Source organism: Brachyhypopomus gauderio, chromosome 7 (assembly GCF_052324685.1).
Source record: "Brachyhypopomus gauderio isolate BG-103 chromosome 7, BGAUD_0.2, whole genome shotgun sequence".
Taxonomy (NCBI): Eukaryota; Metazoa; Chordata; class Actinopteri; order Gymnotiformes; family Hypopomidae; genus Brachyhypopomus; species Brachyhypopomus gauderio.
The window spans coordinates 5,538,131-5,564,305 of record NC_135217.1 but is presented as its reverse complement, the minus strand read 5'-3'; the positions used below and the strand labels follow the sequence as shown (position 1 = coordinate 5,564,305).

General features: G+C 44.2%; 1 protein-coding gene across 2 annotated transcripts; it reads right to left on the bottom strand.

Moving 5' to 3' along the window:
- Positions 1-13,449: 13,449 nt before the first annotated feature.
- Positions 13,450-24,840, bottom strand: rsph4a (radial spoke head component 4A). 2 transcript variants are annotated; one of them, XM_077011153.1, is made up of 7 exons: positions 24,408-24,840; positions 24,069-24,297; positions 17,481-17,786; positions 16,792-17,241; positions 16,518-16,662; positions 14,009-14,126; positions 13,450-13,899 (listed from the first exon to the last, which is right to left on the bottom strand). In XM_077011153.1, exons 1-7 carry the CDS (start codon positions 24,506-24,508, stop codon positions 13,827-13,829), a joined length of 1,422 nt encoding a protein of 473 aa, XP_076867268.1. In that variant the 5' UTR covers positions 24,509-24,840; the 3' UTR covers positions 13,450-13,826. The 2 variants fall into 2 exon arrangements, with proteins under 2 accessions (XP_076867268.1, XP_076867267.1); XM_077011152.1 differs by having other exon boundaries at positions 13,450-13,936; positions 24,408-24,834.
- Positions 24,841-26,175: the final 1,335 nt, after the last annotated feature.

Here is a 26,175-nt window from a genome sequence, read left to right as displayed (position 1 = left end):
TAATCTCAACTGCATACTCAACTGCATACTCACCTGCGAACTCTCTCCTGTGTCTACTCAACAGCATCTGCTCAATTGAGTACTCACTCCTGCGTCCACTCAACTGAGTACTCTCAACTGCGTACTCTCTCCTGCGTCCATTCAACAGCGTCCAACCAACTGCGTCCTCTCACCTGCGTTATCTCAACTGCATACTCAACTGCGTACTCACCTGCATGTTCTCTCCTGTGTCTACTCAACAGTGTCTGCTCAACTGAGTACTCTCTCCTGCGTCCACTCAACTGAGTATTCTCAACTGCGTATTCTCTCCTGCGTCCATTCAACTGCGTCCACTCAACGGAGTACTCTCTCCTGCGTCGATTGTCCACTCACCTGCAAAATCTCAACTGCGTACTCACCTGCGTGTTCTCTCCTGTGTCCGCTCAACAGCGTCTGCTCAACTGAGTACTCTCTCCTGCGTCCACTCAACTGAGTACTCTCAACTGCGTACTCTCTCCTGCGTCCATTTAACAGCGTCCTCTCACCTGCATAATCTTAACTGCGTAATCTCAACTGCGTACTCACCTGCGTGTTCTCTCCTGTGTCCACTCAACAGCGTCTGCTCAACTGCGTACTCTCTCCTGCGTCCATTTAACAGCGTCCTCTCACCTGCATAATCTCAACTGCGTAATCTCAACTGCGTACTCACCTGCGTGTTCTCTCCTGTGTCCACTCAACAGCGTCTGCTCAACTGAGTACTCTCTCCGGCTTCCACTCAACTCAATCAATCAATCAATCAAATTTTATTTATATAGCGCTTTTTACAACAGTTGTTGTCACAAAGCAGCTTTACAAGTGCCGAGTCCTAGCCCCCAGCGAGCAAGCCAAAGGCGACAGTGGCAAGGAAAAACTCCCTAGTTTTTTGCATGAGGAAGAAACCTTGAGAGGAACCAAGACTCAGGGGGGGAACCCATCCTCCTCTGGCCGACACCGGTCACCATGACAACAACAACAATTTAGACAGAAAGAAGAGAAAGAAAAGGAAAAATATGTAATAATGTCCATCATGATGTATGCATCCGGTTAGGCAGGAGGTGGCTGGCTCAGGATGGATCGCTGGTCTCCTCATCTCATTATTCCTCAAGCAGGCGGGCAGCCATGTGGAGAAATGAAACAGGGAAAATTAGCTCTGTATGAGGACATATACAGGACAGGTAAAATTATAAACATTTCTGGAGTGTGGCAGCAACTCCGGCATTTAGTTAAATTATTACAGCCTAGCTAAAAAGGCAGAACCAGAAGGTAACATAGGCTTGGGGGCATTCTGAGACAATGGCATCCGTCCACTGCACTGTCAACAAACTTGAGTGACCACGAGCAGTGACAGGACGACAGCACCAGCGCCCCAGTCTACCATAAAACCCTTCGTCTAAGAACCCCTGGATCTGTACTTTTATCTAAGGGGGGATATTAATTATCAAACGCTAAACTAAATAAGTGGGTTTTCAACCTAGACTTAAAGATTGTGACTGTGTCGGAGTCCCGGATGCATTTAGGAAGATTATTCCAAAGCTGGGGGGCTTTACAAGAAAAGGCTCTTCCCCCTGCTGTTACCTTATTAATTTTTGGAACTAATAAAAGACCAGCACCCTGTGATCTTAGTGGGCGTGGGGGTTCGTAATAGGAAATAAGTTCCTGAAGGTACTCAGGAGCAAGCCCGTGCAATGCTTTATAAGTTAATAAAAGAATTTTAAAGTCAATACGGAATTTAACTGGGAGCCAATGCAGGGCTGATAGGACTGGACTGATATGCTGAAATTTTCTAGTTCTGGTCAGAACCCTGGCTGCGGCATTTTGAACTATTTGAAGTTTATTTAGATTCCTATTTGAACATCCTGACAGTAGTGCATTGCAGTAGTCTAATCTAGAGCTAACAAAGGCGTGCACCAATTTTTCCGCATCATCCTGTGATAATGCATTTCTTAATTTAGCAATGTTACGGAGATGTAGAAAAGCTATCCTAGTAGTATTATCTATGTATTTATCAAATGATAGGTCAGAGTCGAGTATGACGCCTAGGTTTTTGGCTACTGTGCCAGGTGTAATGGGGTAGCCTGCGAGATTAAGCATTAGATCTGGAATTTTCTGTTTTGAGGCCTTAGGCCCAGAAGGAGAACTTCTGTTTTGTCCTCATTAAGTTGGAGGAAGTTTAGAGACATCCAGCATTTAATATCTCTTACACAGGCCTCAATTTTTCTTAAACTGAGTTTGTCATCAGGTTTGGCTGATATGTAAAGTTGAGTGTCATCTGCATAGCAGTGAAAATTGACACCATGTTTGTTTATAACTGTGCCCAGTGGTAGCATATATAATGTAAATAATAGTGGTCCTAGAATGGAGCCTTGCGGGACCCCATATTTAACTTTTGTACGTTTGGATGGAATATTATTGAGCTCTACAAACTGATAGCGATTTGTTAAGTAAGAATGAAACCATGAAAGGGCTGTGCCAGAGACTCCAACCCAGCGTTCTAACCTTTCTAGCAAGATCCTATGATCAATTGTGTCGAAAGCTGCACTAAGATCAAGAAGCACTAACAGCGATACATAACCTTGATCTGAAGCAAGGAGGAGGTCATTTGTTACTTTAACTAATGCTGTTTCAGTACTGTGATGGGGCCTAAAACCAGATTGGAACTTTTCAAATATGTGATGCCTATGCAGATATAGGCATAATTGCTGGGCAACAGCTTTTTCTATGATCTTAGATATAAATGATGTGTTTGAAATGGGTCTATAATTAGATAGTACAGTAGGATCAAGATTTGGTTTCTTAATCAGAGGTTTAATAACTGCTAATTTACATGATTTGGGCATGTGACCTATTGTAATGGATGAGTTAACTATAGTTAGAAGAGGTTCAGTTACCGCTGGTAATACCTCTTTTAATAACTTTGATGGAACCGAGTCTAGTGTGCAGGTAGCACAATTTAAGGAAGAAATTATTTTCTCTAATTCTGATTGTGGGAGTGGATGAAAAGCATCAAGTTTTTCTCCCAGTATGCGATTTAAATCGATGTCAACCAAACCAGATGACATACCAGTTGTATTGCTAATAAAAGGTTTTATATTTTGTCTAATATTCTCTATTTTATTATCAAAAAAATCTATAAATACATTACTAGTGAGGTTTACTGGAATCTGAGGTTCTGCGCCTGCTTGATTTTTTGTAAGTTTGGAAATAGTATTAAAAAGAAATCTAGGATTGTTTTTATTTTTCTCTATCAGTGAGGCTAGGTATGCTGAGCGTGCTTTAGCGAGTGCCCGTTTGTAGTCAATGATGCTATCCTTCCAGGCACAGTAAAATACTTCCAACTTAGTAGATCGCCATTTACGCTCTAATTTACGTGCTATTTGTTTTAAGTTTCTAGTTTGGTCAGTGTACCACGGAGCGAGTTTTTTAGATCTAGTCTTTTTATATTTGAGTGGAGCTACTATGTCTAGAGCTGATCTGCAGGTATTCTCTATGCAGTTGGTTAGACTATCTAACTCTCCTGGATAGGATGGCGAGTGGGCTAGAGCAGTTAAATCAGGGAGGGCTTCAATAAACTGTGTTGCTGTTAATGAATTAATCGAGCGCTTTATACACTGCCGAGGAGACGGGCGGGTATTTATGTTAAGATGAATCTCAAATTTGACTAAATAGTGATCAGAGATAGCTACGGTTTGCGGGAGTATATTTATATTATCTACGTCAATACCCAACGTTAAGATTAAATCTAGGGTATGATTTTGATAGTGTGTGGGTCCTACAACGTTTTGTGTAATGCCAACAGAGTTCAATATAGAATTAAAAGCCCTTTTCAGTGGATCCTCCGCATTATCAAAATGTATGTTAAAGTCTCCTACCATTATTATTTTGTCACTACTAACTGCTAAATTTGCTGTAAAATCTGTGAAATCTTTTAAGAAATCTTGAGTAAGGCCCTGGTGGTCTATATACATTTGTTAGGGAAAATGAACTTTTATTTTCAGATGGACTAATTACATTAATAGACAGCATCTCAAATGAATTAAAGATATCCAAGTATTTCTGATGAATTTCTAAACAATCACGATATATTATACATATTCCTCCTCCTCTGCCTGACAATCTAGGTTTATGTATATAACTATATCCCACAGGAGTGGCTTCGTTTAGAGATAAATAGTCACCAGATTGAATCCACGTTTCAGTTAGACATAGAATATCAATTTTCTGGTCAGTTATAAGTTCATTCATAAAAACTGCTTTAGAGTTGAGTGATCGAATATTAATTAATCCAATTTTCAGATCGGTCATATAGGTAATAATTGGATGTGAAGTTTGAATATTAGTTAAAAACTTAGGACGGACTATTTTCTTATGATTTAATTTAACCCGGGGCACAGACACAGTCTCAATCCTATGGGATCTTGGTGACGTCTCTAAGCAGCTCGCAGACAGGTTTAGCCCGTTAGTCTGCGGCCTGGTCGCGACTCTGGTTAGTCAGCAGCTCCTAGTACTACACTGCCCACTAACTAACAGACTACGGGCTATGCTGCAAGATAACAGGGCAGCGCCATCCCGGGTGGGGTGGACACCGTCCCTGCCTAAAAGACCAGGCTTGCCCTCGAACTCTTTCCAATTATTAATAAAGCCCACTTGATTTTCGGAGCACCACTTGGACATCCAGCGGTTTAGCGACGTGAGCCTGCTGTACTGCTCATCACCGCGCCGCATTGGGATGGGGCCAGAGCATATTACGGCATCGGACATCGTCTGGGCTAATTTAACCACCTCTTTAACATTAGCCTTAGTCACCTCTGACTGCCGCAGACGTATATCGTTGGCCCCTACATGAATCACTATCCTAGAAAACCTCCTATGGGCTAACAGTCTAAGGTTGCCACTAATGTCCGGCGCTCTGGCTCCCGGTAAACAGCTGACTGTAACCGCTGGAGCCCCTACAGGAATAGCGACTTTCACGTGCCGAACTATAGAGTCTCCTATCACCAGAGTCTCCTCAGCGGGTGTAACACTGAGCGGGGCAAACCTGTTGGACACGTGAACCGGGGAGTGGTGCTCTGGTGGGCTAGCGCTGGCGTTAGCGGTAGCTGCAGCCCTCGCTCTCCGACTACGCCGCCGAGACGTCACCCATTCGCCCCGCTGTGAGGGCTCTATCGCCGGAGTCGCGGAGGCGCTAGTTCTCCCTGACGCGTCCACACCTACTACAGACCCTGTCTCTCTATCCCTCAATAATGAGTGGACGCGACGCTCTAAACTTTCCACTTTCGCCACAAGAGAAGTAACTAACTGGCACCTCTCACAAATACTATCACTATTACTGTCGGTGGCGAAAGGGTCTAGACTAAACATGCCACACTCCGAACACGGGAACAAACCAACACCAGCCATGAATAAATCAAAACACTTACCGTGTCTAGCCGATGTATACAAACTTACGCTAGCTGATTTTTAGAAGCAGAAAGTTGATCAGCGGCCGGAATATTCAACTGCCCGTCTTGACGGTGGAAGTACTATCTGTAAAAAATTATCTAGGAAGGCAAAAAATAAAGATTAGCACGTAAACAGATTAGTACACTTTAGAAAAACAATTTCAAAATTCGCTCCGCAGCAGCGTCGGCAGGTAGCAGGAAGCAGCGTCAACTGAGTACTCTCACCTGCGTACTCTCTCCTGCGTCCACTTAACTGAGTACTCTCTCCTGCGTCCATTCAACAGCGTCCACCTAACTGCGTCCTCTCACCTGCATAATCTCAACTGCGTAATCTCAACTGCGTACTCACCTGCGTGTTCTCTCCTGTGTTCACTCAACAGCGTCTGCTCAACTGAGTACTCTCTCCGGCATCCACTCAACTGAGTACTCTCACCTGCGTACTCTCTCCTGCGTCCACTTAACTGAGTACTCTCTCCTGCGTCCATTCAACAGCGTCCACCTAACTGCGTCCTCTCACCTGCATAATCTCACCTGCAAAATCTCCACTGCGTACTCACATGCGTGTTCTCTCATGTGTCCACTCAACAGCGTCTGCTCAACTGAGTACTCTCCTGCGTCCATTCAACTGCGTCCACTCAACTGAGTATTCTCTCCTGCGTCCATTCAACAGCGTCCAACCAACTGCGTCCTCTCACCTGCGTTATCTCAACTGCATACTCAACTACGTACTCACCTGCGTGTTCTCTCCTCTGTCCACTCAACAGCGTCTGCTCAACTGAGTACTCTCTCCTGCGTCCACTCAACTGAGTATTCTCAACTGTGTACTCTCTCCTGCGTCCATTCAACTGCGTCCACTCAACTGAGTATTCTATCCTGCGTCTACTGTCCACTCAACTGCGTCCTCTCACCTGCATAATCTCAACTGCATACTCAACTGCATACTCACCTGCGAACTCTCTCCTGTGTCTACTCAACAGCATCTGCTCAATTGAGTACTCTCTCCTGCGTCCACTCAACTGAGTACTCTCAACTGCGTACTCTCTCCTCCGTTCATTTAACAGCGTCCAACCAACTGCGTCCTCACACCTGCGTAATCTCAACTGCATACTCAACAGTGTACTCACCTGCGTGTTCTCTCCTGTGTCCACTCAACAGTGTCTGCTCAACTGAGTACTCTCTCCTGCGTCCACTCAACTGAGTATTCTCAACTGCGTACTCTCTCCTGCGTCCATTCAGCTGCGTCCACTCAACGGAGTACTCTCTCCTGCGTCGATTGTCCACTCACCTGCAAAATCTCAAATGCGTACTCACCTGCGTGTTCTCTCCTGTGTCCGCTCAACAGCGTCTGCTCAACTGAGTACTCTCTCCTGCGTCCACTCAACTGAGTACTCTCAACTGCGTACTCTCTCCTGCGTCCACTCAACTGAGTACTCTCAACTGCGTAATCTCAACTGCGTACTCAACTGCATACTCATCTGCGTACTCTCTCCTGTGTCCACTCAACAGCGTCCACTCAACTGAGTACTCTCCTGCACCCACTCAACAGTGTCTGCTCGAGATGGACACTCGTCCATCACTTTGGTTAGCACACGCACTAGATGGTCATATTTGCTAGCCAAGATATTCATTATTAGTTCATACTGATGCAGTTGAAGGTGAAATTAAAATTAGACTTGCATTTCCTAAAAGAAATACTATAGGGCTTGAAAAGGTGTGCCCTAGAGTGTAATGTGTGTAGAGGTTTGCATGTGTTAAGCTGTGTATGGTGTGTGGTAATGTATGCTGTGTATGAAGGTGTGTAGTGTGTACAGTGTGATGTGCATGAAGGTGTGTATTGTGTGTATGACAACACCTCCTTAGGTATGCATGTGTCAGTGTGGTATGAGAGCTGGATGTATGTGTGTGTGTGGAGTGTGCATGAGAGAGATGTGTGTGTGTGTGTGTGTGTGTGTGTGTGTGTGTGTGTGTGGTGTATATGTGTGACTGTGTGGAGTGGGTATGAGAGAGATGTATGTATGTGTGTGTCTGTGTGGTGTATGTGTGTGTATGTGGAGTGGGTAAGAGAGAGATGTGTGTCTGTGTGGTGTATGTGTGTATATGTGGAGTGGCTATGAGAGAGATGTATGTGTGTGCGTGTGTGTGTGTGTTGTGGGGGGAGAGACATTCAAAAATAACTGTCTATCTCTACTTCTCTGAGTGGAGAAGCCTTGTGATTTGCACCCTCCGAACAAACAGTCGTAGTTCGGGACATATTTAACTTAACGCTTAACTGAAGAGATTGCATAAGAGAGGACCCCTTGCTGATGACTTTGGTGTAATTGTGTGTCGTTTGACCCAATACTGTCTGATTTATGAAAAGTTAAATAGAGGCAAATTGTGAAAAAGCCAATTCTGATTTTAAGAAATTAAAATGGGAGCTAATGGAGCAGTTTTCTGTGCCTAGTGCCAAACAAATGCTCATAACTCTAAAAGTAAATGATCAAATGATTAGTTATCTTGGCGTACCATGACTACACACACTCTAACCGGCAGTTGTAATTTGAAATTCTGAACATTCCGCCATTCATTTTAAGGGGGGGGGGTTAAATTTTTAAACTTAAATTTATTAAAATCTATAAATCCTATCAAAAAACTAGCACAAGTCCAGAGGCGGACTGGCATACATTACTATCGGGGATTTCGCGATTTCCCCGGTGGGCCGATGGGTTAGTGGCCGTAGTCACGCTGCTGTTTAACGGTGTTATTACCTCCCCCGCTCCAGTCAGACTGCTCAGCGCGGCCGCGGACTAATCCTGTAAACACATGAACGAGTTGGACCGGGCCGCGGACTGGACCAGCTGGTGCGGGCTGACGGTATGCAGCGGAGATTAGAAAAAAAACCAACTTGTCCCAGAAAATCCTGGCCGGATTACAAAAACTTACAGCAGCTGTGTCACTTATTAATACAAGTAGTCACGAACTGGAAAATCCCGTCCATACTAATGCCACATTCATATCTCCCTGTTTGTATCCCACGAGTGACAAGAGAGAGACGTCAGTTGCACACTGACACTACTGAGGGTCTAACTCATCACGTGATCCCTCCGCGACACGGTTCACACTACTGAAACGTGAAAAAATAAGTCCGAATATTTGAATGGAGTCTGTACGTTAAGCGGTTCGGGCTGTATTAAACGCACAAATAGTGATAAGAAGAAAAATAAGAAGCAGTGGGATAACACTAATGAAGTAGGACACACTCACAGGTTGAGGTCCGTATCAGTGCTGTGTTTCAACAGGAAAGCCTTGAAGTTCAGTGCAGCCTGTTGCCTGTGGTTGTTTATTTGTCCTTCGGGAGTTTCCATTATGCGTTGGGTCAATTCAAAACGAAGCTTATCCTTGTGTTTCGGTGTAGTTTTAATCTAGCTACCTTCCTATAGCGATAACATCTAGCTAAAGACAAGATCAGTTTTAGTCGTCTACTTTTATACGCTGTCAAGTATAAACAAATCGGTTGCCATGACGCCTGCAGTTCATGAATCTGATTGTCTAGAAGGGAGACCCCCCTCCCCCCACGCTCGCGAGGTTAGTAAAGGAATACACCTGATATTCATAATTGAAGAAAGCATAAACAAATCGGTTGCCATGACGCCTGCAGTTCATGAATCTGATTGGCTAGAAGGGAGACCCCCCCTCACGCTCGCGAGGTTAGTAAGGGCGTACTCACACTAGGCACGGTTTGCTGGATCCGTGCTGGGGCCCGGTTATCCCCCCTCCCCACTCCCCCGCTGGCCTGCACTCACACTCGCTTCAGCAACCCGGCCCGAGCACGCTTACGTCATCACAACGCCGCTTTATTTGGAAAAAAAGCGCGCTCGCACAACACTATAGAGTTCACGATTCTCTTTTTATTGTATTTTTGGAGTCGTTTTGGGAGTGCAGAAACACGGTGCAAGCACAGATTTATCGATCATTTAACACAACGATTGTCTGCTAATCGCTTTGCCGCTATGACTGTTTAACGTGAGCGTCGCATCACTGATGTCATGTTTGAGTTCCAGCGAAATGAACCAATCAGACGAGGCACCAAGCGGGCCCGGGCACGGATAGCGCTCACACTAGAAGCGAACCGTGCCCGAGTCCACATGAATCGTGCCCTGGCCCACCTCTTCAAAGCGGGCCCGAGCACGGTTAACTGATCCGGGCCCGGGCACGGTTGGAGCGCTCACACTAGCCAAACGAACCGTGCTTCGGCAGGCAACCGTGCCCGGGCCCGGATCGCAGAGCCTAGTGTGAGTACGCCCTAAAGGAATGATCAACGTGTTATTCATAAAGGAAGATCAATATTTTCGCATCTGTGGTTTAAAAACAATGTTCCGGTCATACACCAGTTACTTGATGATAATTATCGTTTTTTACACACTGACTTTTGGTAACAGATTTGATCAGCTCATATGCCGATTTTAGGAAGGTAAATCGATCCCGGATGGTCTTCTCTCGTTAGAGGGAATCACGAAATCGCAAAGGATTTCTATAGAACTGTGATATCTCTGTTAACGGGGTCGATATTATGGAGAAAAAATTTTACAATGTTGTTATAAGGAAGCTGATATTAAAAAAATCCACGTCATTATTACTTATTATTAATGGTCAGCTGGACATAGACAAAACAGCCATTTGGGACTTTTTTGATGTATTATTACTAACAAAAAATAAAGAGCTGCTTTATACTGCATAGATTCTGTCCTGCTAATGGTGCTTTGAGCAAATACCCCGATACGAGTGATGCATGTGTCTTTTGTAAAGGATCCAACGAACCCCTTTTTTGTGTATTTTCACTTCTTCTGCACTGAAAAAATGACTCTTTGAATATTTTGTCGTCAAAGGATTGCATGAAATTAAATGATCTACATTCAAAGATATAATTTGAGTAACATTTACTCTTTACATATAAGTAATGTCAGCTTAATTATATTTTGTAGAATTTACTTCAACATTATAAATCTAACTAAGTTTAATCATGTTCATTCTACTTACATTTACGACATTTGGCAGACACCCTTATCCAGAGCGACTTACATTTTATCTCATTTTTATACAAGCGAGCAATTGAGGGTTAAAGGCCTTGCTTAGGGGCACCTCAGTCATGGCCTCAGGTCTGGGAATCGAACCCACGACCCTCTGGTCACAACACCAGTTCCCTACCGCCAGGCCATGACTGCCTTTTCATTTCACAGCATACAAGAAAAGTATAAAGTTTTTTAACATTGCTTATTATTATTACAGTTTTTCTCAGTCGATTTGGTTCATTTCTCACATCATGCTTTGGCATCACAACTAGTGCATTTCTCAAAACAGTTAGTGCAAACAGCAAAACTCAATGAAATACCCGCAAAAGCAGATACTTCACTCAAAATTCTTTGTTTTTGCCCCAAAATCAAATATTTAGGTCATTCAATTTGTCAGTGCCATCAGAATATCTAGTCTGTGTGCCATTGCCTATGAACAAGGCAGTCAAAATACTTAGTCATGTTGTCAGTGCAACTATAAGTCACAGTCAGTGTATACTGTATATTCTGATGGAAACTAGCTAAGCTTTTGATTTCAAGAACGCTGCACATTCTGTGGTATATCAAATACATGTTACACACATACAAACTTACATGGAACACAAAATTTCACATGGTATAAGAATGCAAAAATGCAAAATATAATTAAATACTGTAATTGAATAACATGTCAGAATGTATGTCAATGTGCAGCATTACAGCAGAGAGCACATTTCTGAATTACACACGTTTTCTCTATGAAATGTTTGAAAGATTGAAGTTCTTTCAATATTCGGCTGTACCAAGCAACCAGCTTCAGCCAGTGTGAGACCATGACTTACATGTAAAACATGGTCCACAATTGTTGCCCTTACTGTATTTCACTGTTTTGTCCCCTCAGCCTTACACCACACAGTATTACCCCTCTACACCACAGTCTTACCCCTCTACTCCACAGTCTTACCCCTCTACACCACACAGTCTTACCCCTCTACACCACAGTCTTACCCCTCTACACCACAGTCTTACCCCTCTACACCACACAGTCTTACCCCTCTACACCACAGTCTTACCCCTCTACACCACACAGTCTTACCCCTCTACACCACAGTCTTACCCCTCTACACCACAGTCTTACCCCTCTACACCACACAGTCTTACCCCTCTACACCACAGTCTTACCCCTCTACACCACACAGTCTTACCCCTCTACACCACAGTCTTACTTCTCCTATTGGCAGTTCACCCTATACATGGCCTTGTCTTTCCATCCATGGCCTTGTCTTATCCTTTATGATACTGCAGTGTTTAGTGTCTATAAATGTTTGCCAATTACAGTAAAGGTTCATGAGACGCACCTCTGACCTGTGGTTGAGACCATTGTGTGATCTAAGCCTTCACCAATTCCCTTTCTTACTGTAACTGAATGTTCACCTGCAAACAATTTAATCAAATTAGGATAAATTACCAAAATATAACAAAAAAATTAACTAAAAAATTAATGTAAAATGATGCTTTAGAGATTATGACAACATGTTCAGTACTTTTGCATATAATGACCTAGGCGATGACCTCAAGACTAAATGTTTGGGAGTGTAAGACAATTCAACAGACAATCCGTACAACACATTTTGATAAACATGACATAAGCAACACATAATGTAAAAAACAACAGACAACTGCCCATGTCCATTTGCAATATGTACAAAAGCATTTGCAAAATGATAAACACAAGGAGAAATACAATTATGATGTGCACAAGTAACAAGGAGATGTGGAGACTGAATGAACAGTTTTGAGAATTTCATTTCTGATCTGAGAAATTAACCAAACCGAAAAACTGTAAGTTGAAACAAAAACACATTTAAATTGAGAAAACATACGCAATTTCATAATGTTCAATTTACTAAGGCCCAAATTTACTAAGGTAACGAGTTACTTTTATTATAGAGTAATTCAGTTACTAACTCAGTTACTTTTTTGAACAAGTAGTGAGTAACAATAACTAATTACTTTTTAAAAGTAACGTTCCTAACTAACACTGATACATACATACATTTTTTCTTTTCAGTTAGGGGTATGTTCAGTTAGTATGAGCTGCTGTGGGTGTGTTCTTCAGAGTCATGATAGAAACAGAAACACAAATGCAGGTGATAGATAGATAGATAGATAGATAGATAGATAGATAGATAGATAGATAGATAGATAGATAGATAGATAGATAGATAGATAGATAGATAGATAGATAGATAGATAGATAGATAGATAGATAGATAGATAGATAGATAGGCAGACAGACAGACAGACAGACAGACATTTTCTTTTCAGTTAGGGGTATGGCGCCACAGATTTTCTTGTGTATGCACTTCAATAGTGTTGTAACTAACTCGTTTGATGGCACTCAAGTCCTCACAGGCGTGCAGATGCAGTGTGTAATAGGGGGGCTGCTACAGGGCACCGCAGGGGAGGGACTGGAGAAAGTTAGTTAACGGAATAGCAGCTTTGTTTTTGGGATGTACGTGGGGTTTCTCTGATGCATTTCACATGGCCCTGTTGTAAAACAAGACCGCAGACCCAGATCTCTGATCTGGAAGAACACGGCGGTGTTCAGCAGGACTGTAGATATGCAGGGGTTTTGTGTTTGGGCATTCACCCTAGGGCATGTGATTAATACATGTACTGATACATCCAATGGAGGATGGGTTCCCTTTTGAGTCTTGATCCTCCCAAGGTTTCTTCCTATTCCCCATCATCTAGGGAGTTTTTCCTTGCCACTGTCACCTCTGGCTTGCTCATTAGGGATTTGGACCCATAGTATTGTTAACCTTGTAAATCCTGTAAAGCGATTTGTGACAACATATGTTGTGAAAAGCGCTATACAAATATATTTGAAAACAGAATTGAAACAGAATTGCTTTCTAAGGTAAATAAAGAATGTGACACTCAAATATTTCAAATGTCTCAGACTGACTTCTTGTTTATTTGAAACATTTCCATGTAACTGTACAGCATTTCCAAGTCTCTTAAGCTAGGAACTGAAAATTAAATATCTAAATAACATCAGAGGACTCAGAGTCTTCTGAAGAACATATAAAACTGATCTATGCTGAACCATAATGGTTCAATTTTATTATAAAAGTTTTTTAAAGACATCGCTATTTCCATTTTCCTCTGGTGCATCTGAGTCCTCTGGTGCATCTGAGTCATCCTCCTCTTCCTCAGTCATCCTCTTCTTCTTCATCATCCACATCCAGGCCTTCGTTTTCCTCCAGAGTGGCCTGCTGCTCCTCCAGGGCGGCCTTCAGTGCCTGCTCCTCCTCCACGCTGGGGTCCACGGCCTCCGTCACCTCGGGCCCACTCGGGTACTCGGTCTGCGGTGGGGGCGGCACGGCCGGGGTGTAGCCTTCGCCTGAGAACTTCAGCCCCCAACCAATGTAGATGTTTTCAAATTTCCTGTGAAGAACTGTGAGTTAAGTACGAGTTGTCCCAAGTGGCGGACAGCTGTGTAGGAGGTGAGGGTCTTACTTGCCACAGGCATAGGCGGTGGCACCTGGCCACAGGTTGGAGTGGACGACAGCAACGGCAAACTGAGGGATGAGGTGGGAGGAGACCCTGGTACTCCAAGGAGGGGTGTCACTTAGCTCTAAAGTGCAATAACACATGTTCAGTAATGTGTGTAGTGAATTCTTGTACAGATTACAGGAGTTTGGATCCTCTGCTCAATGTGTGGGTGTGTTCTTCAGAGTCATGATAGAAACAGAAACACAAATGCAGGTGATAGATGTATGCACGTCAATAGTGTTGTAACTAACTCGTTTGATGGCACTCAAGTCCTCACAGGCGTGCAGATGCAGTGTGTAATAGAGGGGCTGCTACAGGGCACCGCAGGGGAGGGACTGGAGAAAGTTAGTTAACGGAATAGCAGCTTTGTTTTTGGGATGTACGTGGGGTTTCTCTGATGCATTTCACATGGCCCTGTTGTAAAACAAGACCGCAGACCCAGAGTTTGGATCCTGTGCTCAATTGCATCCTCTGACCTGTGTCCACTCACCTGCGTCCGCATGCCTGCGTCGTCTCACCTGTGTCCTCTCACCTGTGTCCTCTCACCTGTGTCTAATCGCCTGCGTCCTCTCACCTGCGTCCTCTCACACTCAACAGCATCCTCTCACCTGCGTCCTCTCAACAGCGTTCTCTCACCTGCATCCTCTCACCTGCGTCCGCACACCTGCATCTGCTCACCTGCGTCCTCTCACCTCTCACTGCTCAACAGTGCCCTCTCACCTACGCCCTATCACCTGCATCCGCTCACCTGCGTCCGCTCACCTGCGTCCGCTCACACTTAACAGCGTCCTCTCACCTGCGTCCACTCAACTGAATCCTCTCACCTGCGTCCGCTCACCTGCATCCTCTCACCTGCGTCCGCTCACCTGCGTCCGCTCACCTACGTCCTCTCACCTGCATCCACTCAACAGCGTCCTCTTAACTGCGTCCTCCCACCTGCGTCCACTCAACAGCGTCCGCTCACCTGCGTCCACTCACCTACGTCCTCTCACCTGCGTCCGCACATCTGCGTTCTCTCACCTGCGTCCGCACAATAGCGCCCTCTGACCTACGCCCTATCACCTGCATCCACTCACCTGCGTCCTCTCACCTGCGTATGCTCAACAGCGCCCTCTCACCTGCGTCGACTCAACTGCATCCGCTCACCTGCGTCTGCTCTCCTGCGTCCACTCACACTTAACAGCGTCCTCTCACCTGCGTCCACTCAAATACATCCTCTCACCTGCATCCACTAAACAGCGTCCTCTCACCTGCGTCCGCTCACCTGAGTCCACTCAACAGTGTCCGCTCACCTGCGTCCTCTCACACTCAACAGCATCCCCTCACCTACGCCTTCTCACCTGCGTCCACCCACCTGCGTCTGCACACATGCGCCTGTCTTCTGTGTCCTCTCAACTGCATCTTCTCACACTCAACAACATCCTCTCACCTGCGTCCTCTCAACAGCGTCCTCTCACCTGCGTTCACTCAACTGCGTCCGCTCACCTGCGTCCACTCACCTACGTCCTCTCACCTGCGTCCGCTCAACAGCGCCCTCTCACCTGCGTCCACTCACCTACGTCCTCTCACCTGCGTCCGCACACCTGCATCCACTCAACAGCGTCCTCTCACCTGCGTCCGCTCAACAGCGCCCTCTCACCTATGCCCTATCACCTGCATCTGCTCACCTTCGTCTGCTCACCTGCGTCCGCTCACCTGCGTCCGCTCACACTTAACAGCGTCCTCTCACCTGTGTCCACTCAACTGCATCCTCTCACCTGCATCCGCTCAGCTCCGTCCTCTCACCTGCGTCCACTCAACAGCGTCCTCTCACCTGCATCCACTCACCTGCGTCCACTCAACAGTGTCCGCTCACCTGCGTCCTCTCACACTCAACAGCATCCGCTCACCTGCGTCCACTCAACAGCGTCCTCTCACCTGCGTCCACTCAACAGCGTCCTCTCACCTGCCTCTGCTTACCTGTGTCCTCTCACACTCAACAGCATCCTCTCACCTGCGTCCACTCACCTGTGTCCTCTCACACTCAACAGCGTCCTCTCACCTGCATCCTCTCACACTCAACAGCATCCTCTCACCTGTGTCCACTCAACTGCGTCCTCTCACCTGTGTCCACTCAACAGCATCCTCTCACTTGCGTCCACTCAACAGCGTCTGCTCACCTGTGTCCGCTCAACCGCGCCCTCTCAACTACGCCCTCCCACCAGCGTCCACTCAACTGCGTCCTCTCACATGTGTCCTCTCACCTGCGTCCGCTCAACAGTGTCCTCTCACCTGCCTCTGCTTACCTGTGTCCTCTCACACTCAACAGCATCCTCTCACTTGCGTCCACTCAACAGTGTCTGCTCACCTGCGTCTGCTCAACAGCGCCCTCTCAACTACGCCCTCCCACCTACGCCCTCTCACCTGCGTCCACTCAACAACGTCCTCTCAACTTCATCCACTCAACAGCGTCCTCTCACCTGCGTCTGCTCACCTGCATCCTCTGACAGCGGAGTGAGAAGCAGTGGCCCGATCTCTGGTTCAGGCTCGTCAGGCTCTTCCCTCTTTTCCTCTTCCTCAGCGTCTTCTTCGAAGTCCAGGTCGGCCTTTTCAGCAAGGTTGACCCACGTACAGCGACCCTAACAGACACACACACAAAAGAAGAAAGAGAATTCATCAACAATGTTCATCACAGCCTATTCAACAGCTGACCACTAGCCAAGGTAAGATGCAAGAATTCACATGTTAGATTTGCAGCGCTAGGTCACCTGCTTGAGGATGTGCTGAGTGTGGTGCACCCAGGCAGACAGCGAGTCGGCCATCTCCTGCACGGGGATGCCCTCAAAGTCGGGATTCTCCTTTACGCTGTCACGCGCTCCCTCCTCTTCCTCCTCCCCCTCTTCCTCCCCAAAGTGGTAGAAGCCCAGGGGGCTGACCTGGGTGCTTGCCGAGATGCGGGCGATCTGGGCTCGCAGGTAGTTGGCCTCATTGCCCGGGAATGGTGGGTAGCTCACTATGGGAGCATCAAGCCGCCCGGTGAAGAACTTTCGAATCTGCCGTGCGACCATGATCTGAACTGGGGTCACGTTGGGAAGGCGGACCCAGGGCAGACCCAGCTCCCGGCACACAAAATAAGTGAATTTGTTTGTGCCGGAATGAGGGGGCTCCTTGGGAACCACGGGGGGTGGCTTGTAGGTTGACTTAGGCAGTGGATCAACCTAATGTAATAATAAGTGAATAAAAACAGATTAGGATCTCTTAGATAGGATATTTCCTGATATTTCCAGACTTACTTCTCACTTCTGTGTCCACCTTTCATGTTAATTTCAATGTAGTAAGCAAAGAATTTACAGTAATCACTGAACAATATTCTTTAGGGTTGTTAAGGTTAGTAGTAATCATAAGCTAAAGGCTTTATAGGTTAATGAGGAAAACGCTTGAGGAATCAGGTACTCACCACTTCCACAGTTTTTCCTCCTTCATCTTCCTCTTCAGCCTCTCGCTCTCTCTCCCCATCCTCCCGTGCTTCCTCTGCTCCTTCCTCCTCTTCTTCCTCACCTTCTCTGTATTCCACTTCAGCCACAATGTAGTTGCCGTCAGTCCCGAGGATCTTGCCCCAGAGGCGGCAGTGTTGGAGGGGCTGTGTGTCCACCAGTTGCTTTAGGGCCAGGAAGATCTTCTGCGTCTCCTCCCGGCCCAAACCCACACCAGCCTGTTCCAGGAAGAAACTCAGCTCAGCCACGTTGGGCAGAGGTGTCTCCACCTAGAATTAAATAAGGCAAATAACAATAATAAATAAGGTGTGTGTTTGTGTGTGTGTGTGTTCCATCGCACTAGTCAATGAGACATTAGTACCCTGCTATTATTAATCCCCAGAATTTGTCTGCAAGATGTATGTCTGTATGTCTACGGGTAGGGTGACTGTCTATGAAACTATACATGGCACGTAGTGTATATGACAGCTTTTATTGTCATATGGACAATATTACTATATTACTTCCAGCAATAATATGATTACAAAACCACATAGTGGCATAACAAAATAACTAACAAACCTAACAACTTGACCCTGACAGAATACAGGGGAAAAACAACTGAAAAGCTACTGAAACCTACATTGTTCACTCAGTGAGTAACCTCTGCAGCTTTTCTTTTTTTTCTCTCTCAGCTATTCAGCGCCACCTTTACTTTTCATAGTTTGTTTAGACCCTGGCTTAGAATGCTCCACCCCACGATATATGTGGTTCTTACAGACCCATTAGCCTTATATCAGTAGATAGCAAACTACTTTCAAAGCTTTTAGCAAAACGCCTTGAAAGCTTGCTTCCAATCCTTATAAACCCAGACCAAACAGGTTTCATACAGGGACGCTAATCTTCAAGCAATGTCAGAAGACTTTTAAATATTGTTCATTCTTCATTTTTAAATAAACAGAAAACATTAGCTATATCCCTAGGTGCAGAAAAGGCGTATGACAGAGTTGAATGGCCTTATTTGTTTGACATTATGGAAAGGTTTGGCCTTGGTGGGAATTTCTTAAAGTGGACCCAAACTATATATCAGGCACCTAGAGCTATCGTCATAACTAATGGTCACCGCTCTGAACCCTTTCCAGTGGCTAGGGGTGTCCGTCAAGGGTGTCCTCTTAGCCCTCTTCTCTTTGCGCTGGCCATAGAACCACTTGCAGAGGTCATACGTTCACATACTGAAATAAAAGGAGTATATTTGGGAGACACAGAACACAAAATTGCCCTTTATGCAGACGACATTCTTTTGTTTGTTTCATCTCCAGCGTTATCTAGTCCTGCAATTATGCATACTTTTAGTGAGTTCAGTTCTGTGTCAGGGTATAAAATTAACTTTAATAAGTCTGAAGCTATGCCGCTAGGTTGCATAGCTAAATCTGATGTGCCAAATAATTTCCCTTTTAAATGGTCAAACTTTGGTTTCACATATCTGGGAATCAGAATCTCACCGACGCTGGTAGACCTCTGGAAGCTTAATTTTGCACCTATACTTAGGGCAGTCAAAAAAGACCTGGAACGCTGGCATAACCTTCCACTATTGTTGTTTGGTCGAATTAGTCTCATCAAAATGAATGTACTCCCCCGGTTTCTTTATCCTTTGCAGATGCTCCCTCTGTACCTTACAAAAAAAGCTAATGGGGATTTAGAGAGAGCAGTGTCCAAGTTCAGCTGGCATGGAAAAAAACCTAGATTACGTCGTAAGGTACTTCAACTTTCTATAGAGACAGGGGGGCGTGCATTACCCAATCTAATTTTTTATATCTGGGCCTGTCATGCTCGCCATCTGTGGTCCTGGCTACATGCCTTTATAGATGAGGTGCCTTGTGCTGATTCTTGGGCGTGCTATCCATTCTCCCCTTGGAGGCTGGTTATGTGTAATCCGAATAACATTAACCATGACGTTAAACACAACCCATTAATTTATAATAGCATTAAAGTTTGGCGTGATATTTCAAAATACTTTGGGATACATGGTAAATCGTTACTGGCACCCATCACTCAAAATCCTGATTTTCCACCAGGTAACAACTCCTCGGTCTTCAGTTCATGGCAAGATAAGCGAATCATTTTCCTTGATCATTTGTTTAAAGACAATAGTTTTATGTATTTTCAGGAACTACAGGATGCCTTTGATATTCCTAAGTCCAATTTCTTTGGCTACTTACAAATAAGACATTTTATTTTTTCCTTGCCTGACTTCCCTCATACCACTTCTCCCTCTCGTAGTCCAGAAACCTTCCTTCTAAACAGTAGAAATCTCAAACAGTTCATTTTTTAATAGGTTTTTATTCCCTATTGCTTTCCTGTGACACATATGAGCTACACAACATCTCTCAAAAATGGGAGGGTGATTCAGGGACCGAATTTATTGAGGATGACTGGCAGGAGGCCATTGGTGCCATCAGGTCAGTGGCTACCTGTAATAGATTAAGGGAAACTCAGTATAAAATATTGCATAGGCTACATATTACTCCGGTCATATTACACAAAATAGATCGCTCAATCTCTCCTCTCTGCATCAAGTGCAACGCTGAAAGAGGGACCTACTTTCACTATTTTTGGGATTGTAAGTATACATCAAGATTCTGGACCCAAGTGGCCAAAATAATTAGTGAAGTCATTGAAGTTGAGGTGAAGAAAGACCCCAGTGTCTTTGTGGTTGGATTACCCTCTAAGGTATTACAGCTCCCAACATCAAGATACACATTACTGGAGAAACTCCTCCTCTTTGCACGTAAATGCATATTAATTAACTGGACTAAAGAACGCCCACCCACAATCACACAGTGGTACAGAGAAAACTTTAATACTTTGCCACATGAAAGATTGATGGCTCTGGCTAAGGGTAAAGAAGGCATGTTTCACAAAATCTGGTCCCCCTTTATAAATTATCTTCCAGGAGATCTGAGTTCCCTTCTTCTCAGAGGGGAGTTGAGTGAGTTCTGGTCACAGACCAGGCCTAGATCTCCCTCATAATCATAACGCACATGGGATGTCTGTTTATTTTTGTGATAACAATGCGTTTCTGTGTTGCTGCTGTGGACACACCCCCTTTTTTTCCGTTTGCTTGGGTTGTTTGTTTCTTTAAAAGTATTTGATATTTATTTTTGTGGTTTATTTATTTATTTATTATTATATATATATATATATTTTTTTTTTCATACAATTTTGGTTATTATTTAATGTACTTTGTATTTTCTGTTTGTACCTCGATAGCTGACCTACGGGGAGGGATATGGGTTGGGAATGTTTTGTAAAATACCTTGTGATAAAAACAATAAAAAGTATTTTTTAAAAAAAAGAATGCTCCATCTTTACGGCAATGCGGACTTATTATTTTGATACAACCATCCCTGAACCAAGTAGTCAGTGACAATGACCATGTATGATCTGCCAAGCATTGTGAAGAGTGCCCTTCCCCTGGCTGCAACAACATCAAACAACATTCAGGCAGGGTTTGCATGCCCTGGAATTTGGCCTTTTAAAAGAGATATTTTTAATGACGGGTCCTTTGCACCATCCCTGGTCACAGATTGTCCACTGCCAGCAGTGACACCACAGGTTCCATCTTCCACTGCAGCTGCAGCGAATGCAGTTGCATGTATTACAGCTCCAACACCCACTGTGGCATCCTACACAGCACCTGCAGCATTCTCCCCATCACACCATGTGTGGTGCCCCTCTTTGTTTTGTCATGTGGTGTGAAAGTAATAATTAGGCCTATTTTAAAAAAGAAATGAATAGTCACAATAACATAAATTATAAATAATCTTTTTCATTTTGAGTATTTGATTGATTAATTATGTAAATCTTAGACGTTACAACCGTCCCTGGCATGTGTTACAACCGTCCCTGTACCCTGGGATGGTTGTAACAGTGGAGTGAATGTATTTAAATCAATTTAGCAACCTGTACATTCATAAACCCACTTAAATACATTGTTTCAGTAGTTGATACATTGAAGTTCATAATACAACAAATTGGCTATTCCGGTGTAAATGGTTTTTGATTTATTGGAAAAATCACAAAAAGTGTTACAACTGTCCCTGGTCTCCCCCAGTAGCGAACCGTGACCATTAAACCTGGGCCCGCTACCCCCCCCCCCCCCCCCCCCCCCCAAAATTTTTTTTCCTCTCCTAATAAACTGCACTAAAGAATAAAGAAAAAACCGAGACGACAGTATAACTTTAGAAACGCATGTAGTGCGTTCAAATAACATTTGTACTAGATAACTTGTTAAGCAAAATAAGTTTCCAAACAAAATAAGGTTTCACAGCTCCGTGGTTCTCGCAAGCGGAATATGTAAATGAGGACGTCAAAGGGCCGAATCGAAACTAGCTAGCGGCGGTAGGCTAATGACAGCTAGCGTCGCCACAGCGGGCGGAAATTATCATACAGTTAAGCCCGCCCACTAAGAGGGAAGATATGATTGGTCAATTTTACTGTCATTTGAAACTGGTATTGCGCTGAATTATAACTGCCAGGCCCTCTGTAAACGAACAGCGGGCATCACAGTCCTGATAGGGGGAGACACAGGCTCACAGGCTTCCACTTAACCCCTCACCTTCCAACACAGATTGAATAGACACGGTTGAATAATTTATTTGCTTATATTTTTGTAACTGTTTAGATGTCGATTGTAAAACTGTAAGTAGATAAAATAAAATTGGATAATTATATATATATATAATGTTTTAAGAATATTTTAGGCCCTCTGAGAGGGCGTAGAGGGCCCTGACGGTTCCCCACTGGTCTCCCCTAATAGGCACCGTTAGACAGCAGCGTACTACATTACCGGTAGTAATGTATGCCAGTCCGCCCCTGCCCGGACATTTTGAGGCCTAAAAAAATGTCCGGGGGGAATTTCAAAATCGTCCGGGATTTTGTTCGACTGTTTAGTGACGATCCACGCACCCCCCCCCCCCCCCCCACTTTTTATTACATAATTACGTCCATGCATGTACAGTCATTACGATTAGAAATGCCACTCCGTTCCATTCCACTTCATTTCAGGTTTGTCTGTATCGCAAATTAGTCATGCCCTTCACCTCAAATCTATCTACTTTACATTGTGTGTGTGTGTGTGTGTGTGTGTGTGTGTGTGTGTGTGTGTGTGTGTGTGTGTGTGTGTGTGTGTGTGTGTGTGTGTGTGTGAAGAAGAAGAAGAAAGGGTGGGCCTGCCAGTCTACCCCCGAGTGTTTACAAGCGAAAGCACGTGTACACACGTTCTACGGCAATGCCGAATAGAAAGTGTACGTTTATGGAGGAGTTAAAGAACAAAAAAAATCCCGTGCTTTCGCCAGGGTCGTGATCCGTATGAGGCAGAGTGCTTGACGTCTGTCTTGAATGGCATGTCTGTTTATTCACTGAAAGGCATTTTGTGCACCCAGTACAATTTCAAGATCATGACCTGCAAAGATTTTCATACCTACTTAATGGGTAATCGTAAACTGTTGAAAGAGATGCAGTCTTCTGACAAATACACCCCGCAAGAGGAGGACTGAAGAGCAGCCTTTTCTTTTTTTAATTCTTTTTTTTTACTTAGTCTATCACTATTACACTCAAAAAATGTAAAATGTCAGTGTATATTTTTGTTGGTGTACACAGGGCCGTTGACAGTCTTGCTAGGGCCCGGGACAAGAAAGTTTAATGTGCCCCCCCCCTCCCCCCGGCGCACGTCATTTGAATTTCGTCATTTGACAATCCTTCTGTTAGGTCATATAGTATATAATATAGCCACACATCAAAGCTTTTTATCACATTATTTAATGGTTGTTTATTTTCAAAACGCCCAATCTTAACGTCTTCACGAGAACTGTTCAGTCAGACTGCTATTTGTTGTGAAACGAAGTAGTTACAATTTCAAGCATTTTCAAGTACTTTAGCCTAAATTCCAGCACTTTTCAAACCTGGAACACAATGCAACATTAAAATTCGTCAGGTAAATGTTTTCCTTTCTTTTCTGCGCTCCAGATTTCTGTATTTACTTTAACTATCCACCACTGTATTTCCCGCTGTTGTGCGGGTACCAGCCGGTTACGGTCGGTGCTGGATCAAACCATTTTCCAGTGGGATGCGGGGGGTGTATGCACTTAATGGAAAATATGCAGATAGGTAAAAAAATATATATATATTTTAGCCATTGAGTTTATTTTGAGTACAGAATTTTATATTAATTAAAGATTTCAAGATTATTTAAAAATTATAGACTTTAAATAAAAAATAAATTGCTGGGCTCTTTGATGGGCCCCCCTGGCCCTGGGGCTCGTGACAACAGACCCGGTGGTCCCCCCCTGTCGACGGGGCTGGGTGTACATATGTTTTTGTTAGTGTACTATGTTGTTTTGTGCTATTCAGTAGATGCAATTTTTACACAGACACCATGTCATTTGTGTCATATCATACACCGATACACCGATGACACCCCCCCCCCCCCTCGGCAAAAAAAGGTGTCCTCCTTTTCAGAAACCCAAATCTGGTCACCCTATCTACGGGGAGTGAGAAGAGTGTTTCCTCACCAGCTCATCTTCCTGGTCGCCCCCGTCTACCCCCCCGCGGGAAAACAGGGTTTTCTGCTTCTCCGCCAGCAGCTGCGTGGCGGTGGCGGGCGGCGTGTCGCGGAGCGTGCTCTGCAGGTGCGGGAGCGTGCTGCGCTTCAGCTCGCGACTCAAGTCTTCTAGAACGTCCACGGCGTTCTGCGGGCGCTCGTCCATCACTTTGGTGAGCACGCGCGCTAGATGGTCATACCTGAAGAAGACGCGTTAGCTAGCGGGTCAGCGGCGTATTAGCTAGCCAAGATTTTCATCATTAGTTCATAGTGATGAGGGTCAAATTAAAATAAAGTAGGACACACTCACAGGTTGAGGTTCGTATCAGTGCTGTTTTTCAACAGGAAAGCCTTGAAGTTCAGTGCAGCCTGTTGCCTGTGGTTGTTTATTTGTCCTTCGGGAGTTTCCATTCTGAGATGTGTCAATTCAAAACGAAGCTTATCCTTCTGTTTCTGTGTAGTTTTAATCTAGCTAGCTACGTAGCTATAACAGCTAGCTAAAGACAAGAACAGTTTTGTCGCCTACCAACAAACCGCTGTCAAGTGTAAGCAAAATCGGTTGCCATGACGCCTGCAGTTCATGAATCTGATTGGCTAGAAGGGAGACAGCCCCCTCGCTCGCGAGGTTAGTAAAGGAATGATCAACGTGTTATTCATAAAGGAATATCAATATTTTCGCATCTGTGGTTTAAAAACAATGTTCCGTTCATACAACAGTTACTTGATGATAATTATCATTTTGTTACACACTCTGACTTTTGGTAACAGATTTGATCAGCTCATATGCCGATTTTAGGAAGGTAAATCGATTCCGGATGGTCTGTTAACGGGGTTGATATTATGGAGAAAAAATGTAGAAATGTTGTTATAAGGAAGCTGATATAAAAAAAATCCACGTCATTACTTATTTATTAATGGTCAGCTGGACATAGACAAAACAGCCATTTGATTGGGACTCTTTCCTATAAATGTATTATTACTAACAAACATACCTGTCAAGTTTTGTATTTAAAAATACCTCGATTCTTGGAGAATAAATTATAGAACATCTCTGGTTAATTAATTTAAATGTATCATTACAATTTCGATTTAATTCATTTTATAATTTATTATTACTAATGTAGCCATATGCTGTTGCATGGATCTCACCTACTAACAGAAAATATGTAAGCATAATTTTGTAAATTGTTATGGTGGGAGGAGGCAGGCACGACAAGCGAGTACTTTGACATGAATCGTTTAATGGTGCACAACAACAAATAAATAAAATAAACTGCACATGCAACACTCACAGGCACAATCTTCAGACAAAGACGAGCACGAGACATTGCGCGAACGCACATTAAATAGGTGAATAACACATTTCCCTGTGATCACGAGATAAGGCACAGGTGAGACTAGAACACGCTCACAAACGACCCACACCCACGGAACTACAAACATGGACATAACTACACGCAGACAACGAAATGACACGCCCACAAGGAGGGGTCTGGAGCTGTCACCGTGACAAAATTGTATATATCGTTTTCTTTCTTGCCGAGAACTGAAATTGTACTAATTGCTATTGTCCTCTGTCATATATGTGTTTAAGTGTGCTACCACTTTAAGATGTTCGCGCACGCGCAGAAGAACAGAAACAGTAGTGTTCGCGCTCACGTTGTCGTGCTATGGTTATTACCAGTGATGGCTTAGTTACCTTGAAAAAGTAATCCGATTACTGATTGTTCCTTTTTAAAGTAACTTAGTTACGTTACTGATTACTTGATTTTAAAAGTAACTACGTTAGATTACAAGTTACTTTCGTAGTTACATTCAGCAGCAAAATAATTTTTTCCAATACTCACTTTATTGGAAGTGCATTTTTAACAGTAACAATGTATTGAAGCAGGTTCGGTACTCGAGGCAGAAACTGCTTAATCCAAAAATCTCGAGGAGGGAAACTTTATCAATAATGCAACCCTGGCGCGTGCAGGCTCCGCCCCCCCCATTGTCACTTAAAGGGCTAAGACTCCTTGAGTGGCCAAGTGTCCGTTAGGGAATTCACCGTGAGGAGTAGTAGTCGCTGACATTACGTT

Bases quoted from the DNA above. Each gene is read 5' to 3' on its own strand.
- rsph4a (XM_077011152.1), bottom strand. From the start codon at position 24,508: ATGGAAACTCCCGAAGGACAAATAAACAACCACAGGCAACAGGCTGCA. The intron at 24,298-24,407 runs GTGAGTGTGTCC...CGTCTTCTTCAG, and splicing joins ACTGATACGAACCTCAACCT to GTATGACCATCTAGCGCGCG. The intron at 17,787-24,068 runs GTGAGGAAACAC...ATTTAATTCTAG, and splicing joins GCGACCAGGAAGATGAGCTG to GTGGAGACACCTCTGCCCAA.